General features: G+C 41.1%; 1 protein-coding gene across 1 annotated transcript in view; it reads right to left on the reverse strand.

Annotated features, from left to right (window-relative positions):
• The window catches only part of LOC115437496 (ras GTPase-activating protein nGAP-like), an 88630-nt gene that overhangs the window by 37837 nt on the left and 29724 nt on the right, over positions 1–21069 (reverse strand). The window contains 4 exon segments of the mRNA XM_030160695.1: positions 19463–19586; positions 19992–20062; positions 20065–20082; positions 20085–20114. Coding sequence (XP_030016555.1) covers positions 19463–19586; positions 19992–20062; positions 20065–20082; positions 20085–20114 — 243 coding nt within the window.

The following is a 21069-nucleotide window of genomic DNA, read 5'->3' on the forward strand; positions in this document are numbered from 1 at the left end:
GCGACAGTGAACGCAGCGGAGACAGTGAACGCAGCGGAGACACATGTGAGACAGTGAACGCAGCGGAGACAGTGAACGCAGCGAAGACAGTGAACGCAGCGAAGACAGTGAACGCAGCAGAGACAGTGAACGCAGCAGAGACAGTGAACACAATAGAAACAGTGAACACAGCGGAGACACTGAACGCAGCAGAGACAGATGTAAGACAGTGAACGCAGCAGAGACAGTGAATGCAGCGGAGACAGATGTGAGACAGTGAATGCAGCAGAAACAGTGAATGCAGCAGAGACAGGTGTAAGACAGTGAACGCAGCAGAGACAGTGAACGCAGCGGAGACAGATGTAAGACAGTGAACACAGCAGAGACAGTGAACGCAGTGGAGACAGTGAACGCAGCAGAGACAGTGAACGCAGTGGAGACAGTGAACGCAGCAGAGACAATAAATGCAGCAGACACAGATGTGAGACAGCGAATGCAGCGGAGACAGTGAACGCAGCAGAGACAGATGTGAGGCAGTGAACGTAGCAGAGACAGTGAACACAGCGGAGACAGATGTAAGACAGTGAACGCAGCAGAGACAGTGAACGCAGCGGAGACAGTAAACACAGCAGAGACAGTGAATGCAGCAGAGACAGATGTAAGATAGCGAACGCAGCGGAGACAGTGAACACAGCGAAGACAGATGTAAGACAGTGAATACAGCAGAGACAGTGAACGCAGCATAGACAGTGAACGCAGCGGAGACAGATGTAAGACAGTGAATGCAGCAGAGACAGTGAACGCAGCGGAGACATATGTGAGACAGTGAACGCAGCAGAGACGGTGAACGCAGCATGCAGCACTCAGCGCTTCTCATCTTCATAAAGTGCTGGATCAAGTTGCAGCTGCAGGACGTAAACTTCATGTGCCGTGTGTTTGAAATGGACAATCCGATTGGCTGAGTCGCCGGCAACGGGGGAGGAGTGACAGAGGCACAGCCAGGCGGCGGCCGAACCTCTGTCGCCTCCCTGTCAAAGTTATCCGACATGCAGCAGTGGCAGGGCGGTCATATGACCTGGCCATGATGGAGCGTACCTCTATCGCAGCTGTTCCCCATCATGAGGACGTGGCCGTGATTGGCCCGGTCGGACGCCACCTGTCAGCCAATGGGCATAAGCTGTGTGGGTCCGTGTCGGTCCCATGAAGCGGCGCCTCCTCCTCTGGTCACAGCTGCATCCTCCGTCAGCAGTAATTCTAACCCCGGCTCACCCTCGCCGCCGCCGCTCTGAAGGATGACTGCATTTATCCAATCAGTGTCTTCGACTGCGCCGCTGGGCTCGGCTTCGTCCTCCTCCTCCTCCTCCTCTCTCTCTGCAGCAGCTCCAGTGCAGCCTCCCTCTCTCTCTCTCTCCTCTTCCTCTTCTTCTTTTGTCGGTGTAGCTGCAGGACGCTGTAAACGCTGCACTGGGAGGATCATTACTGAGGAAGTTGGTCCTCGGACTGATGTGGGACGGTGCTCTGGAGGATTCCGCCGTTACTCCCGACTGTCAGAACAACACGTCCGATAACTGAACACCTGTGCTAAACGTCCCATCGGATACTGGGTTCATCATGGTATGTCCCCATCACTCAGGATAAATCAATAAGTCAATAAATAAATAAATAAATACTAAAGTGTGCATCACAGAGACACACATTGACCTTAAAGACCCAGAGATACTTTAGTGTCAGTTCCCAAATGATTTTTTTTTCTCTATTTAAACCTTTATTAAGTCATTTATCTGCATTATTCTAATATCATCCTGTTTTTTGTTTGTTTGTTTGGTTTTTTTTACACTTTCTGTGTAAATCCTGTATTTTCTTATATTTAATTCACTGATCATGCAGATCACAGGTGTCAAAACATAGGGCCCGGGGGCCAAAACCAGACCACCGAAGGGTCCGGCCCGGCTCGTGGGATAAATGTGTGAAATGCAAAAATGACACTGAAGATATTACCGATCAGGATGTTAAAATCATTTTAGGTCAATTCAATCTGAAGTGTGTCAGAACCAGTAAAATACTATCATAACCTATACATGATCAAAATGTGCAAATTTTTGTCTTTGTTTTAGTTTTAAAAAAGTAAAATTACACAAAATGTTTACATTTACAGAAGAGCCTTTTAGAAAAAATCTGAATAACCTGAACAAATATGAACAAACTGAAATGTCTTAAGAGTAGTATGTCTAATTTTACCAGTATTCTGCCTGTTATTAAATGTTTTGTGTATTTGTAGATCCACTGTGATCTGTAAGTTGTGATGTATAAATGACAAACTAGGTGCAACATTGTTAAAATTGCACATATTTAAAAAAAAAAAAAAAAAAAAAATCACTTTCAGGTTGTTCATATTTGTTCATGTTACGGTTTGTAGATGTACACATTTTCATAATGAAATTTGACTTTTTCACTCAAAAACAGAGAAAACTTAGAGTTGACATTATTTATCAGTCTTATCCTATTATTTATCTTATTTTACTGGTCCGGCCCACTTTAAATCATATTAGACTGTGTGTGACCCCTGAACTAAAATGAGTTTGACACCCCTGATGTAGATGTTTATTAAACTCAGAGTCAATTCAAAGGTTTTTGTTTTTTTTTTAATCAAAACAGAGAAAACTGAAGAAAAAAGTGACTTTTCCTGGAAAATATGTTAAGTTAAAAAAAAAAAAAAAAAAAAGAGGACCCTTTCAACGCTGATGATACTGTCACTTATGTTACAGTATGTTAGGATTTGTTTGTGTCCATTTCCTTTGTATTAGTCATAATATTTAATGAATCCCTCACATTGATTGATATTTTCCAAAAGGCTTCATCTTTAACACATTTCAGAAACAGAGAAAACTGAAGAAAAAGTGACTTTTTCAATCTATCTGTCATTAACTGAATAGAAACCCAGTGCCACTGATCCGACTCCATGGTTTTAATGACATAAAGTTAAAAAAAAAAAAAAAAAAAAGTAATTCATAAACTGTACAAATTAGATTATACAACAATAGTATTCATCAAATTCAGCTGATATAAATGAACATGTACTAGAGACGTTAATAAAAGTTAAGCTACAGAAAAACAAATGTTTGTACAATTTATCAAAGTAACTAATATAAAGTGACATGTAAATAACATTTATTTAATGTAATATTTTGACAATAGTTATAATTTCATTGAGTTTTGTTGGACAGTTAGTTTTGAGATGTTCTAGGCCAGGTCTGTCAAACTCATTTTGGTTCAGGGGCTATATTCACCCAATTTGATCTCAAGCGGGCCAGACCAGTAAAATAATGACTTAATAACCTATAAATAATGACACATCCAAGTTTTTTCCTTTATTAGTACAAAAAAAAAACCATTTAATTATGAAAATATTTACATTTTACAAAAAAGATGTGAATAACCTGAAAAAACAGAAATTTAATTTGAAAAATTAGTGCAATTTTAACAATATTATGCCTCAACTTATTATTTATACATATACATTTACACACAATGTTACAAAAACATTTGGTAACAGACAGAATATTTTCAAATTTTGGAGTTTGGAACTAAAATTTGAACAATTTCTACAATATTCCATCTCTTATTATTAACACAACTTCAGATCACAGTGGATCCATAAATGCACCAAACATTTAGGAACAGGCAGAATATTGTTCAAATTGCACATTTCTGGTTGTTCATCTTTGATTTATTTATGTATTTATTTGCATTTACTGTGAAAGAATAGTTTTGTAAATGTAAATATTTTCACAGTGTCATGTTAGTTTTTCACTTAAATTTTTTCCACCTAATTTTTCACAAAGAAAATTTGTAGTTGTCATTATTCTGGTTATTGTGTTATTTTAATGTAGATCACGTTGGTCTGTATGTGGAACCTGAACCAAAAGGATTTGGACAACCTGGACTGTTCAGGTTAATTTTTGCACTTTCATCCCGCGGGACAGAACAGAACCTTTGGCGGGGGGGCCAGATTTGGCCCCCGGGGCACATGTTTGACACCTGTGTTCTAGGCTTTTATGGTGTTTTTGTAGAACAGTGGTTCTTAACCTTGTTGGCGGTACTGAACCCCACCAGTTTCATATGCGCATTCAACGAACCCTTCTTTATTAAAAAATACATATGATGTTTTCAAATTCAAGACACAGGTATATGTTTTACTGGTACACAAAATGAACCGTGCATTAACATCACTGTGTTCAAAGAACAAAACCAATACAGTGCATGAACTCACAACAAATTCCATACCTTTTCACAAAGACATGACCTTTTTTAATACAACCACACTGAAATTGGTTTTAAATTTTTAACCTTATGTATTCCAATAATGAACTTATTGTATTTATGCTATTATCATTTTTAACATTTTAACACACACCCCATCACCTAATTTTCCATCAGGCTACAATAATAATGAATATTTACTGCAAATCAGTGACTTCTGCTGTTTGGTATATGTATGTGTAGGCCGTCAGGTCAACCCGTTTTCGTTTCATCTCGCTTCGAACTTTCCGAACCACGCAATTTTGACATAAAAAAAAAGATAATTGCATGTAGTGAATCAAAAAAAAAAGTTCTCGTTATACTCTTTCAGTATTTTTGTGATCATTGTTTATTAGGGCACTAGCTCAGCTTTAGCGTAATACGATTTCTCCATCCACGACGGTGCGTCGGTCGTCACATGATTGTAACTGACCAGTGCGGTGACCGAAAAATGGAAACAAACGCTAACAACATGGCTGCCTCCGTGTTAACAGGAAGTATCAAAAGTCATAACAACGATGTGGAAAATACTCAATAATTCATCATCAGATTGATTAGAAGAGATATAAACACTTCCGATGTGTTGTAGTGCTATAAGCAACAACATACACCGTGGTATATGGATGTCAATCAGAGAAGAGTCTCCGAAGCCGTTGTGTTTACATACATGGAACTTAGCCCCGACACACACACCCCGACTAATGAGTCGAGTGTTGTCTTGACCTCCGCCGAACCCCTGAGACTGACTCACTGAACCCCTAGGGTTTGATCGAACCCAGGTTAAGAACCACTGTTGTAGAACATTATGAAACCTACTGACACTGACCTCTGACCTTTAGTTACAGGTCAAATGTCATCCCTTCCTTTTATCTGATTGTCGGTAGAAAACTGCAGAGGAATAACGACACCAGAACCAGAACCTGGTCGCTGACTAAACCTGTCCCAGAAAAACAGAGGCGTGTCTGCTTTTTCCTACGACCTGTGAAGGCACCGTTACCTCCGTCCAACCCGCTGTGAAGGAACACGAACAGGTTTGAGTCACATTTAGACGTTAATCCCTTGTGTGTTGCTGTGTTTTTAAGGTGGTATTAGTCGGACTCAGGGAGGATGAATGGGAGGTGTGATGTCATACGGCAGCAGCGGCAGGAATTCTGGGAATGTGGGAGGCAGATGCATGTTTTGTGAACTCCCATTGATGAGCGAGAGCCGACACACCTGACGTACAGAGAACGAACAGCGCTTAAAGAAGCCTTTGTCTAAAGGATGGACGGATGGACGGACGGGTGCCAAAGAACAAGACCGGCAAGAAACGGCAGCAGAAAACAACCAATCACAGAGCAGAAAACACCTGGGGGACGGATTAGAACAGGGCTCAAACATATGGACACCAAAGGGTCCAAACAGGCCCAGGAAATGCAAAAATGACACTGATGTTTGTTCAGGTTCCACATTCAGACCAATATTATCTAAAGTGGATCAGAACCAGGAAAAAAAGAACAATATAACCTATAAATAATGATAAATACAACTGATTCTCTGTTTTAGTGTAAAACCAAAAAAAAAGAAGTAAAATTATATGACAATATTCACATTTATAAACGACCATTTAACAAAATATGTCAATAAACTGAACCAATATGAAGCTGTCACACCTGGACAGGCCTTTGGTCCCATTATTGGAGTTGGACTGAACGCGGACTTTATTTTTTCGATCACATTCTCATTACACTTTTTTCTAGTGGACCAAAACTTGGAAACAGAAGTAGCATGTGACCAACTGCACTGGCATTGGACAGAAAAGTCAGGGGCGGGGTCAATCAGAGACGGCAGGTGTTGATGAAAACAAACATGGAGGTCCTACGTACAGTTCTGGTTTTCAGTTCTATTTTTACAGACACATATTTACTGAAATAATGTGAACTGTCCACAACAGCTGATTGGATCCAGTTTGGTCAAATGGACTTGTAACCACGTGTCCATGAGACATTCAGTGTCCTCATTGGTCCACATCTGTCATCAGCTCATGGCTGCTGCTCCTAGCTCTGACTACCCATGATACTCGGCTCCTTCCAGGAGCTACGGTGACTCATTAGGAATAAAAAGGCTCATGGTTCCATGGTTTGTTTGGGCTGGAGAACGTTCTATTCACAGCAGAACTGAACTGGACCGGAGTCCGTTTGGAAGTGGACCACACCAAAGAAAAAAAGTCTGGACTTTCCGAGGAAATGAACTCTAAGTAGGTGTGAATCCAGCCTTAATCAGACTAATTGTACCAGGGTCATTCCATGTCAGATCACCCAATGAGTTAAACCCTACCTCCTCCAAATTCAATGAAAATTGGTTTATAGGTAAATCCTAGCCAGAAACGCCAAATTTTCAAATTTTAGCAAAATCGGACCAACGGTTTTTGAGATATCGCCATTTCTTTTTTTCACTTTTTCGCGAAAAACGGCGTGGCCGCCAAATGTTAAAGTGCTGTATCTCAGCAACCAGTGGTCCGATTTTCAAAAATAAAGTATATTTGTGAAGGGGAGATCATAAGGAATCTAAATACATCATTAGTTTTATCTCTTAAATGATATATCTCATCATGACCTTTTGACCTATATTTTGACCTTGAAATTGACAATTTGGGACAAATGACCCCCGCGACGACTTTTCCTGAAAATTGTAGCCCAACATGTTGCCTACAACATACGAAGAAACTGGAGAGGTAATATTTTTCATTTTGAAGCAGCATCAGTTTGAAATGTGCATTACCACAGCTAAAAGTCCTACTCCTGTACATTCTATGTACATCCGTACACACAATTCAACACATTTCACACATTATATGCTTACCACATGGTTAACATGTTCTCTGTCTCTACACTACTAACAAGACAACTCAAACCACTTGCTTGCAGTAGTGCATGCTATTCTCAACTGAAACTTTATTCAAAAATATCTAGAATACAAGTCAGGGGTCACATGACCTAACCTACTTAAACTGCAGACCATATGTCTGCCACTAAATTTCCCTCAGCCTTTGATGTCTGTTAACTGCAGACCTCAAGTCTGCCCTAAATTACATCATACACAAGAATGAAAAATAAATAAAATAAATAAAAATAAAATGATTGGTCACAAAGGCCAGTCTGCAGTGTGTTACTGAAGGTTATATTCTGGATTCTAAAGCAATATTTGAATACTGTGTCAAGAATATCCCTGGAATCTCCTTCTTTCATGTCACACAAGATGAAGTCGCCGCCAACGAAGAAAACCTCAAACCTCGATTCCAGTTAGCAAGGACTATCAAAGGCACTCTGCAGTATCATCGTTTGTACCTGTCTCCCTCACTCAGATTAAAGCCTTAACCTCTCTGAGCAGGACAGTCCTCCAGAATTTGGTACAAATCCAAGATGCCAACAATGAAACATGTACACCCAGGGTCATGCAAATTCCCTTGGAAATAAAACAGCAGAATTTCGTCTGCTGTATGTACGATGAACATCCGTGGATTGGACTAGTTGACGAAATTTCTGAGGAATTCGGTGACTACCACATCAAATTTATGCATCCATCTGGACCTGCTAAAACCTTCCACTGGCCATCAAGGGATGACCAATGTTGGATTCCGGAGTCGGATATTCTATGTGTGATAACTGCTCTGTACCTAACCTCCTCCTCTACTAGAAACTATTGCCTCTCTTCAGATGACCTTTTCAGGATTTCAAGTGAATGCAACAAATGGATTCTTGACACTGAAAAGACATGTCATTACATAAAAAGACTAAAGACACTGGATTTTCCATATTAAGACTGATAATTGGCATATATCTTCTCTTGACTTTGTGAATATGTGATGTACATGGATAATACATGTTTATGTACACAGAATACAGGGATGATCATTTAGTGGCAAGTATGTCTCATTCTAATTGATATTGCTTCAAAATGAAAATATTACCTCTCCAATTTCTTTATATGTTGTAGGCAACATGTTGGGCTACAATTTTCAGGAAAAGTCGTTGCGGGGTCATTTGTCCCAAATTGTCAATTTCAAGGTCAAAATATAGGTCAAAAGGTCATGATGAGATATATCACTTGAAAGATAAAACTAATGATGTATTTAGATTCTTTATGATCTCCCCTTCACAAATATACTTTATTTTTGAAAATCGGACCACTGGTTGCTGAGATACAGCACTTTGAAATTTGGTGGCCACGCCCTTTTTCGCAAAAAAGTGAAAAAAGAAATGGCGATATCTCAAAAACTGTTGGTCCGATTTTGCTAAAATTTGAACATTTGGCTTTTCTGGCTAGGATTTACCTATAAACCAATTTTCATTGAATTTGGAGGGGGTGGGGTTTAAAATGTCATTTTTTTTGGGTGATTTGACATGGAATGACCCACCAATATTCTGTCTGTAATTAGATGTTTCGTGTATTTGTAGATCCACTGTATCTGTACGATAGAATGAACATGTAGAAATGATAAACTGAAGCTGAATATTGGTCCAATTACACTGATTTTACTGAAGAAATTTCAGGTTGTTCATGGTTTTATTTACATTTTAAAGGATAATTTGTAGATGTAAACGTTTTCATGATATAGTTTTATTTTCTTCACTGTTATTATTTCACTGGTCTGAATGTGGAACCTGGACTACAGGAGTTCGACAGACCTTGTTTAAAATCACAAAAACCACAAAGCAGAAGTTCAACCATCAACCGTTTCTGTTTATCACACAAATAAACCACCTTAAAACGCATTCATGTCCGATGAACAAGCAGACCTGAACCAACCCCTGTTTCCACCCAACAGTTCACATGCATTCAGGGTTTGACCTTTACTGTACCCACGCTGAACTTCAGGAACGGAATGAAGATTTATCCAAGAGCAGACCACCACTGGAGACACTTCATGTCCAGTCCACTTTCAGTTTCCACAGAACATCAAACAAAACCCACCAAATGCAACAAAAGCTGTCGATTTCTAAACGATAAATAGAACTTCACCTGGAAATCTGACGTTTACCTGAAACAACAGTTTAAGGATGATGAGCCTTGGTCTGTTTCAGGTGAATCCAAAACCATCCACTGTGGCAGATTCAGTGGGAACTGACCACGAGTTAATGCACTAACATTAGCTAGTATCTAATTCTGTTTCTGTTATTTTAGTTGAAGAATCATATTGTGAAATAAAGCTGATGTGTGAAAATCCCACTTCCTGTCTCATATTTCTGAATAAAAGGTGTTTTAAATTATTTCGAAGTAACAGCAGCAAAACTGGAGATGTTTTATCAAATAAATATACGTTTCTTTTATAACCAGTGTCTAATATTTGACGTTAGCTTCGATGTCTTATTGATTCAGTTCAACTTTATTGTCCCACATAGAACACGGACAAACAGTGAGTGAAACTATAAAAATAGAAATAATACCAACATTCAGTGAAAACATACAAGTAAACCTTGAAATAAAGTGAAGCTGCATGAATGAGTTTGACAAAATCTGGAATCTTTTAGGTTTTTATTCTTTCCACTCATGTCTGACTGAATTATCGCTAGCTCAGTTAGCATAGTGTTAGCCACTGTTAGCTCCTCAGCTAATAGGAGCTAATGAATGGATTGGACGTCATTAAAAATCAGATGTTCCAAAACCACTAAACCAAAGAGAACACATTCATATTTACCGTCTTTAAATCCCACAAACTGCTGTAAATTATTCAGAAACACCAGTGGACAGGAAGTAGTTTTCCTGCACATGTGCAGAATAAAGCAGGTGTGCGGTTTCAGGTACTGATGCTAATTTTACTCATCAGTTTCATTCTCTTCCTCTGCTCTTCATCATCACATGTAAATAAACTGGATGTTTTTGTTTCATGGACTGAATACGAGACATAACACAAGAGGAGCACAAACAGGAAGTGACATCCAGTCACGGATGTGAAAACCCCCGCCCAATCCTCAGACCTGCCGCTGTGGAGTCCACACTCTCACTGTTCAACAAATATTCCAAGAATGTCTTTGACATAATGGAGGCGGTTCCTCCGCGCCTCCTCGCTCCACATTCCTTGAACACAACATCCCAGTGTTGTCACGGTTACAGACAAGCAGGTTCAAGGCTCGTCTGTCTGATCTGAGGACGAGACCATGAACGCATCACATGCAGACTCAGAGCAGGACATAAACGACTGCAGAAAAAACTACAGAAGTACAAACGAAAACCACTGCAGCGTCACCGGCAAAAGAAACAGCACACAACTATGGACTCGAACGCATCATACACGAACAAATATGAAGATAGTGAATACTGACCCCCTGAAACCATCTGCAGATGCCCTGAAACCATCTGTAGACCCCCGAAACCATCTGAGACACCTGAAACCATCTGCAGACCCCCGAAACTATCTGAGGACCCCCTGAAACTCATCTGAGACCCCCGAAACCATCTGTAGACCTCCTGAAACCATCTGAGACCCCCCTAAACCATCTACAGACCACCTAAAACCAGCTGTAGACCTCCAGAAACCTCTGTAGACCCCCTGAACCATCTGAGACCCCCCCAAAACCATCTACAGACCCCCGGAAACCATCGTAGACCCCCCGAAACCATCTGTGACCTCCCCGAAACCATCTGCAGACCCCCGAAACCACTGCAGACCCCCGAAACCATCTGCAGACCCCCGAAACCATCTGCTAACCCCGACATCTGCAGCTCCCCTGAAACCATCTGCAGATCCCCTTAAACCATCTGTAGACATCCTGAAACCACCTAACACCCCTGAACCATCTGAAGATCTGAAGACTCCCTGAAACCAGCTGAGATTCCTGAAACCATCTGAGACCCCTGAAACCATCTGCAGACCCCCCTGAAACCATCTGAGACCCCCTGAAACCCACCTAAACCCACCTGAAACCACCTAAGCCCATCTGAGACCCCCTGAAACCACCTAAAACCCATCTGAGACCCCCTGAACCTCTGAAACCACCTAACCCATCTAAGACCCCCTGAAACTCTCTACAGTCCCTGCAAAACCCTCTGAACAATCTAAACCCATCTGAGATCCCCTGAACCACCTAAATCCATCGAAACCCTCTGGAACCCTCTACAGACCCTGTAAAACCCTCTGAAAACCACCTGAAACCTGCAGAAAACAGCTGAATATCCCTTTAAAATCAGACCCGGCTCCCGTTTACTGGATGTTCAGACCCATGTTGGTGGGTGCAGACTTTCTCCAACACTGTCCGACAATAAAATAATAATAAACCGAGGTTATAATGGCAACAAACACTAAAACAGGGTCACGACAAACTCATGAGGAAACTGAATTCATCCTTTTTTTCTCAACTTCCTTTGTAAAGACATGAAGACAACACACAGCTCAGTCCAAAACATAGGCTCAAATCTGCACAGAAAATGGAGGAATATTCACATCCAGCCCGTGACAGCGCACACACACACACACACACACCGTTACAGTCTTTTCAAGAACACTGTCAGCGTTTAGAACCACTTAATGGTGGAAGACAGACGGTGTTAAAGCTGCAGATGTGGCGTTAAACGTCCACAAAACAATGATATGTCCCTTTAACTCAGTCACTGTCCGTGGTAATGGTCTGATGAACAACCGTCACCATCTGGTTAATGAGGAGCAGCCGCTGTCTGAGGGTCAGAGGTCACGGACGGGTTCTGTCTGGATCCTGATTGGCTGTAGTGTGTGTGATGTCACACATTCAACAGGTGAGAGTCCTGAACCTGAAGATCTAGAAACTCCCCATACATTAACATTTCACATGTAAATACTCCAAAAACTGAACCAAATTACACAGATGACATATTATTAATATTCTTATTATTATTGAAACTATTTGTGTCACCTTTAGATTCATTTAATAAAATACAATCAACTATAATCAGATTTATGTTTATGAGAATCTGAGAGTAAATGAACACAAACCACTCAGATACTGCAAAACTGAAGATTATTTCATGACAGTCTACCAGTAAATGTAGCTTTAAGTGAATTATGTGCTGTTAAAATCACAACAGCATCTAAACTCAGAAAAACACATGAAATTAAAAAAAAGTGTCTTTTTAGCAAAAGTCAACAACTCATCAAAAAGCATAGTTATTTATTCATATACATTTATGAGTTTAGTTTCTGTGAATATTCTATTTGTACAGTTTTATCTCAGGTTTAGTTTTCTGTATTTTATAAAATAATTTACGTTCTTTCCTCTTCATTTTACAGGTTTATTTGGTGCATATTTTTATTTTATTTCTAACTTCTGTATTTGTTAATTCTGCGTCTCAGACACATTGTTCTTCATTCTTCGTGTTCTTCCACTTATCGACCCTTAATCAACAGATTTAAGGTTGATCGATTGGTCGACAGTTAGTTTGATAACTGATCGGTTTCTGGATATTGATGCGTAGTTTTCCACCTTTACAGATGAAACAGATGAAAACGCTGGAAATTCAATAAAGTTATACTAATTCTTGTTTTATCCATGATCGATAACCGCATCGATCTGGTTCGATTTCGGGCGAAATGAACGTGTCGCATGAAAGTGTCGCGAACAGAAAAGTTTTAGGAGCTGGAACCAGACGCGTGTCCCGGAGCTCCCGCCCGGAGCAGTGGGGCTTCGTCGGCTGTCAGCAAGGGACACGGAGCTCTCGGCCCGGCCTCAATCCGGTCTGTGCCGCCGGAGCTCCGGGTCCGGAACGGAGGCTTTCAAAGGACCAACTCACCCAGAAAGCCATCGGAGACAGCGGAGTCCCTCATCCGGACGTGAGGTTCGCGGAGTCCCGTCAACAGCCACCAAGCCCCCGGTAGGCAAAACAAACACACATCCGTCCGGACCTTCCAATAAAAGCCCGAAAACAACGCAGCCGGAAACTAACCAAACACCACCTATTTAAACTGAATGGGCTCTATGCACAGCCCACTACTTCCTGAACTTAAGGCACCTCCTTTATTTCCTGTTTTTCATTATTGGACACACTGATTAATCCAGGTGTGTCTGACCACAGTAGTCCCAACAGAAGCCGCAGACACACCTGGATAAGTCAAGTGTGTCCAATAATGAAAAACAGGAAATAAAGGAGGTGCCTTAAGTTCAGGAAGTAGTGGGGCTGTGCATAAAGCCCATTAACTGATTCATCTCATTTATTCTATTACTTAATTTTATATACTTAAAACCTCCAAGTTATTTATTTGTTTCAGATACAAGAAAAAAACATCCAAGTTGAGATGATAAATGACCAGTGATCCCAGATTCATTTAGTCTCTGATCGTTAATTTATTAACATGTACTTATTTAAACCACACAAAGAACAAATCAGTTTTAGTTCAAATATTTTTTCTCAAATACGGACCACCTAAAGCTGATGTTTGTACTAAATTGTACTAAATCCATTTCCACAGGTCTTGATTTAATCCCGGTTTAAACCAAGTTTGTACTAAATTAACCGTTTAGGTGCTGGAGCAAAAAAACAACAAACCCCCCCCCCCAAAATAAATCAATTCTGATATCTACATTTCATTCAAATAGCTGTATCTTGGAGGTGGTTAATGATAAATTCATTCTGTAAGTGAAAATATTGGGCATGAGCCAGAGTTTATGATGGGAGTAAATGTACTAACCTAATTTGTATATCGTCACGTCACAACGCGGCGGCCATATTAGATGTTTTAGTAAAATTTTACTTTGAACATATACTATATTGCCAAAAGTATTGGCTCACCCATCCAAATAATCAGAATCAGGTGTTCCAATCACTTCCATGGCCACAGGTGTATAAATCCAGCCCCTAGGCATGCAGACTGCTTTTACAAACATTTGTGACAGAATGGGTCTCTCTCAGGAGCTCAGTGAATTCCAGCGTGGAACTGTGATAGGATGCCACCTGTGCAACAAATCCAGTGGTGACATTTCCTGGCTCCTAAATTCCACAGTCAACTGTCAGCTGGATTATAAGAAAGTGGAAGTGTTTGGGAACGACAGCAACTCAGCCACGAAGTGGTAGGCCACGGAAACTGATGGAGCAGGGTCAGCGGATGCTGAGGCGCATAGTGCGAAGAGGTCTTCAACTTTCTGCAGAGTCAATCGCTACAGACCTCCAAACTTCATGTGGCCTTCAGATTAGCTCCAGAACAGTGCGCAGAGCTTCATGGAATGGGTTTCCATGGCTGAGCAGCTGCATCCAAGCCATACATCAGCAAGTACAATGCAAAGCGGTGGATGCAGTGGTGTAAAGCACGCCGCCACTGGACTCTAGAGCAGTGGAGGAGCCTTCTCTGGACTGACCAATCGCGCTTCTCCATTTGGCAATCTGATGGACGGGTCTGGGTTTGGCAGTTGCCAGGAGAACAATACTTGTCGGACTGCATTGTGCCAAGTGTAAAGTTTGGTGGCGGGGGGATTATGGTGTGGTGTTGTTTTTCAGGAGCTGGGCTCGGCCCCTTAGTTCCAGTGAAAGGAACTGTGAATGCTTCAACAGACCAAGACATGTTGGACAATTCCACGCTCCCAACTTTGTGGGAACAGTTTGGAGCTGGCCCCTTCCTCTTCCAACATGACTGTGCACCAGTGCACAAAGCAAGGTCCATAAAGACATGGATGACAGAGTCTGGTGTGGATGAACTGGACTGGCCTGCACACAGTCCTGACCTCAACCCCATAGAACACCTTTGGATGAATTAGAGCGCAGACTGAGAGCCAGGCCTTCTGTCCAACATCAGTGTGTGACCTCACAAATGCGCTTCTGGAAGAATGGTCTAAAATTCCCATGAACACACTCCTAAACCTTGTGGACAGCCTTCCCAGAAGAGTTGAAGCTGTTATAGCTGCAAAGGGTGGACCCACGTCAGACTGAACCCCATAGACTAGGAATGGGATGGACCTGAAATTCATATGTGAGTCAAGGCAGGTGAGCAAATACTTTTGGCAATATACAGTAGTGTATATACAGGGAAGTTTTGTTTATGTTTTTTTGTCAATTTATCCTTAAAATAAATTAACTTAAACATTAGTTGAAAGTCAAATACAGTCAATTTTAGTATCTTTTTATCTGTCCGTATCTATTCAAACTAAAACTAAACTTTACTTACTGACCTTGCCTTTAAGATGGATTTTCTTTTTCATTTTAAATAGAAACATGCCCTGAAATGGTGTTAGGATGGAAGGAGTACATGTTTGCCATCTATTGGTGAGAGGTGGTAACAAGATGAATGAACGAACGAACGAATGAACAAATTTATTTTTGGTTTTACATCAATCATTGTACTTAGTACATTAATCATAATAAAAGAAAAACCAAAAAGGAATAGACTAAAAGCAAAAACTTTTTTTGCCTATCCTTTTCACCTCATACACTGCATACATCAACTTCAATATGTACAGCATCGAGCATTCACACCATAGTAATAAAAAATAAAACAACAACAAAAACATATCTACCATCTCAATTCAATATTTCAGAATAGTTAAACTAAAGGCCCTTTTTTTTTTTTTCAACTTCGCCAAAGGAGTGAATAACTTAAATGCATCATAAGGTCCATTCCATAATTTCACACCAAGGTTATAATAGTTTTGGATTTTTCATTATAGTTTAGTTTTATTTAGTTTTGAATTTTTTTTTCTCTAATTCATCCATTATCCATCCATTATCTGCCGCTTCATCCGGGGACGGGTCGCGGAGGTAACATTGTCTAATTCAATTAGTTTTAATTAATTTTTAGAGCAGGTTTGCTAGTTTTATTAGTTTTTGTTATTTTCTAAATGCTTAGTTTTAGTTTTTTTTTTATATCTTTTCTCTTCTTCTCTGTCGTATTCAAATAAATCCCAGACAGGACTCTGCTGCTTTCTCCCAACTTTAGTCTCCATGTTTCCAGGTAGAGTGGGGACCAGAAGACGACTATAAACCACAAGTGACGGACCGTTAAATATCATACGGTGCCAGCAGATAAAATTGCTTGAGGGAAATAAATCAATTTCGTATCAATCCGACATTGACAAAGACAAAAATGAAGAGAATTTTATCCACAATTTTTACCCGTTTTAGTTAGTTTTGTAAGCACACAATACAGTTTCAGTTAGTTATGTTTTTTTTTTTTTTTAATTATAGTTTTTTTATGTCAGTTAACGAAAATGTTTTTACAATTCTAGTTTTCATCATTTCGTTAGTTTTGGTTAACAATAATAACCTTGTCAAACAAATGAAAATCTCTGAAATTTGAATTACTTTGTCTTAATTCCAAGAAACCACGAACAGTATTTGAGACAATACTATTTTTATCCCTCATCTTCTATATACCTGTGGTAACTATCTGGAGTTATTATGGTCTGTTTCCGTCAGTTTTTTTGGTCGTCATAACATTTTGGTGCTTAAAGGGTTAATAATATTTTCTGATTTCTTTTAGATGTTTTATGGTGATCACACAAGTTTCTGCATTAGTGTCTAATCAAACCAGGGGTGGTTTGAGTGTTCTTCTGTTTCCTGTCTACCTTTGACCTTTCAGCCTCACCTGGTGGTGTCAGTGGGTTTTATTTTGGCCGTCTGCCATCGGATGTGTGCACATCAGACTGAGGAATGCAGCCCATCCTGAGCTTCACCTCCATATCAGACCGCGACGACACAAAAGACAATGGAAAACAAAAACACGCTGCACTGAAAGCAACAGCGTCAACGCAAGTGAAGCCACGCCCACAATAAACCCTGGAGTCAAACCTGGATCAAATGAATAAAACTACCAATATTCAACCTGTCCCAGAGTGTGACCTCTGACCTGCAGGTAAGAATGCAGTGAATGAACAAGTGAAGGTGTGGCATTCATAGCCTCGGGGTGTTTTCAAACACAGATCACTTTCCTGTAATCAAAGACTGGATCTGACCTGGAGGGTCAAAGGTCAATGCAGAAGAAGAAGAAGAAGCAGAGAAGCAGAAGAAGAAGAAGAAGAAGAAGAGAAGGAAGAGGAAGAAGCAGAAGAAGCAGACGAAGAAGAAGAAGAGGAAGAAAAAAGAAGCAGCAGCAGCAGAAGAAGAGGACAAAAGAAGAAAGAAAAGAAGAGGTAGAAGAAGAAAAAAAAAGAAGAGAAAAAAAGAAAAGAAGAAGAAGAAGAAGAGCCTCTACAGGTAGCATGTTTCAGTTCAGCCATAGAGACCATTTGGATGGAGAGGTGGAAGGGCAGTGTGTGTGTGAGTGTGTTAACCTCAGTCTGTCCACACTGTCATTAAACTCAGGACTAAACTTACATGTGATCACGTTCACTGAGAGGAAGACGAAAAAGAAAGAGAAAAAGTGAAGGTTTGATTTCCTGTTCTTCTACTTCTCCTGTAGTCTGAACCTAAAACTGAGTAGTCTGGTGGCCATTAAACACATCACAGCCGCAGTGACACCCTCACTATTAAAATCTGAAAATCATCAGCCTCCAAAAAAACACCAAACAAGCATGAGAGCCAGTAAAAACCCACCAGTGAACTCAGCATAATCCCAGTTTAAACCTGGTATGGGTCCTGATTTAATCCCAGTTAAATCAGGTACAGGTCCTAATTTAATCCCAGTTTAAACCAGGTGCAAATCTGGATTTAATCCCAGTTTAAACCAGGTGCAGGTCCTGATTTAATCCCAGTTTAAATCAGGTGCAGGTCTTGATTTAATCTTAGTTTAAATCAGGTGCAGGTCCTGATTTAATCCCAGTTTAAACCAGGTACAGGTCCTGATTTGATCCCAGTTTAAACCGGGTATGGGTCCTGATTTAATCCCAGTTTTAAACTCTGTACAGACCCAGTCCAGACTGGTTTCTGTGGGCTGTGTGGGGGCAGACTGGGTCATTAACATATAAATAACCTTCACCTTCCCCTCCCTGGGGGGAGTGTCAGGGATTAAGTCCATGAATGAAAGGGTCTCTGTGGCTGAATGAGGGGGTTCTGATCAGTCCAACCAGGAACCACATGTAGACTCTCAGAAACCGACCAATCCCAAGGCTTGTTTGCGGCCCCCTGCAGCTGTGGGCGGGAATCCCCACGGGGCAGGGGGAGGGGTCAGCCGGGACGGACGGATGGACACTGGATGCTTTGTCCTCACACATTCCCCAGACATCCCACGTTCCCCACACAGACCGCACCGAACACCTCATTCTCACAGACACAGACACCAGCTGACCCTGGACGGATGACGGCAAACTGACGCAAACGCACAAGGATCAGAGCGATATCAGCGGGACACGAGTTAGAACAAGACGACAACATCTGACAAAACCTCCAACACCTGACCAGTATCGCACATGTGCAGAAGCACCCGTGCCATCTGACCAAACCGAAGACCTGAGCCAGATGTGGTCCAGTTGACCATGACCCACTGCATTGGGGTAATCTAATCTCTCCAGTCCAAACTTCACCTAAACCTGGGTTCTCATTCTGTGCTGTGACTACTTCATGGACCTGTTGGACAGTGGGTCATTTAACCATCCTCCATGTTCTCTCTGGCTGCTGCTGTAAAAGAAGTCTAATGCTACATTCGAGTACGGTGGGAATTAAAAAAATATTAAGTACAAAATCAAAAATTGCATATGATTTGACTTGATTTGATATGACTCATGTCATATTTTCCACTGGAGAACTGGAAAAAAACATGTTGATCAATGAGATGAAAATGACCTTTGACCTTTTCAACATGGCACAGACCAACGATGGATTCATGGCCAATGATGAACAATGGTTTTATAATGATCTGCTGCTGTTAGCAGCTGATTTTACACATTTATAGTGTAAACAATGGACAAAATCATCCAAAAAATATCAAATCAACAATAAAAAGGAAGAAAGCATCAAAAATCATTAAACATGAACTAAAGCATGAATACATGAACTACATACTCAACAAAATAGAACCAGAACCACAGAAAAGGAAAAAAAAAAATTAACAAAAGATTTTTTGGTTCTTTTTTTTCTTTTTTTTCCATTTTGATCATTTGTTGAGTATTTTTTCATTTGTGTTCATTTATTCATGTTTCAGTGCGCAATTTAAAAATTCATTAAAAATACATAAAATCCTGTTTCATATGAATGAACTCATCCAAAACTGTTTCATCCAAGTATCAGGTTCCAAGAAACTGTGTTTCAGACATTTTTCATTTCACTACAACAACAAAACACTTCAACACATTGAATTCTGGGTTGTGTGGCGTCTTACCCATCAAGGTGGCGCCCTCTGTCTGAAACTCAGGGAACTGCCCCTCTGATGGCACGCTGACTGTCCTGCGGAGGCTCCGCCCCTTCGCCGAGTCCGTGGGACTTTCCTGAACGTCACCTGCAGCCTGAGGAGGAGAAGAGGGGGATGAAGAGGAGGACAGGAGGAGGAGGTGGAAGAAGAGGAGGAGGATAAAGAGGAGTAAGAGGAGGGAGGGAAGGACAGGAGGAGGAGGAAGAGAATGGAGAGGAGGAAGAGGAGGAACAGGAGGAGGAGAAGGAAGAGGAAGAGAATGAAGGGAGGAACAGGAAGAGGAGGAAGAGAATGAAGAGGAGGAGAGGAGGAAGAGGAGAAGGAAGAGGAAGAGAATGAAGAGGAGGAAGACGAGGAGGAGGAGGAGGAAGAGAATGAAGAAGAGTAAGAGGAGGCAGGGAAGGAACATGAGGTGGAAGACGAGTGAGAGGAGGGAGAAGGGTGTTAGGGGGTTTTGAGCAGCGAAACAGTGAAGGTACAATGCATTGTGGGTCCTGACCTCGTCATCCCTGTTGACCAGGATGAGCTGACTGTCGGTGAGGACGCAAAAGCGTCGGTCCCACGCTGCGGGGCGTATGGACTCTGACCAGGGAGAAGCGGTGGGCAGGCGGACCCTTCACATCTGACAAAAAAACAGAAAGCACAACATTAACGAGGGAGTCATGTGACCAAAACACAACATTAATGAAGGAGGTCATGTGACAAAAACACAGCATTAATGAAGGAGGTCATGTGACCAAAACACAACATTAATGAAGGAGGTCATGTGACCAAAACACAGCATTAATGAAGGAGGTCATGTGACCAAAACACAACATTAATGAAGGAGGTCATGTGACCAAAACACAGCATTAATGAAGGAGGTCATGTGACCAAAACACAGCGTTAACAAGGGAGGTCATGTGATCAAAACACAGCCTAAATGAAGGTCAGTGACCACAAAACAGCATCAACAAGGGAGGTCATGTGACCAAAACACAGTTAATGAAGGAGGTCATGTGACCAAAACACAGTTAATGAAGGAGGTCATGTGACCAAAACACAGCCTTAATGAAGGTCATGTGACCAAAACACAGCTTAAAGGAGGTCATGTGACCAAAACACAGTGGTAATAAAGGAGGTCATGTGACCAAAACACAGTTAATGAAGGAGGTCATGTGACCAAAACACAGCCTTAATAAAGGAGGTCATGTGACCAAAACACAGTGGTAATAAAGGAGGTCATGTGACCAAAACACAGTTAATGAAGGAGGTCATGTGACCAAAACACAGCCTTAATAAAGGAGGTCATGTGACCAAAACATAGCGTTGATGAAGGAGGTCATGTGACCAAAACACAGCGTTAATGAAGGAGGTCATGTGACCAAAACACAGCGTTAAGAAGAAGGTCATATGACCAAACACAGCCTTAATGAAGGTCATGTGACCAAAACACAACATTAATGAAGGAGATCATGTGACCAAAACACAACGTTAATGGAGGAGGTCATGTGACCAAACACAATGTTAATGGAGGAGGTCATGTGACACAAACATGGCGTCACATGGTTTCTGAACCGCCAGGTCCAGGTTTGTTT

This window comes from Sphaeramia orbicularis, chromosome 17 (assembly GCF_902148855.1).
Source record: "Sphaeramia orbicularis chromosome 17, fSphaOr1.1, whole genome shotgun sequence".
Lineage (NCBI taxonomy): Eukaryota > Metazoa > Chordata > Actinopteri > Kurtiformes > Apogonidae > Sphaeramia > Sphaeramia orbicularis.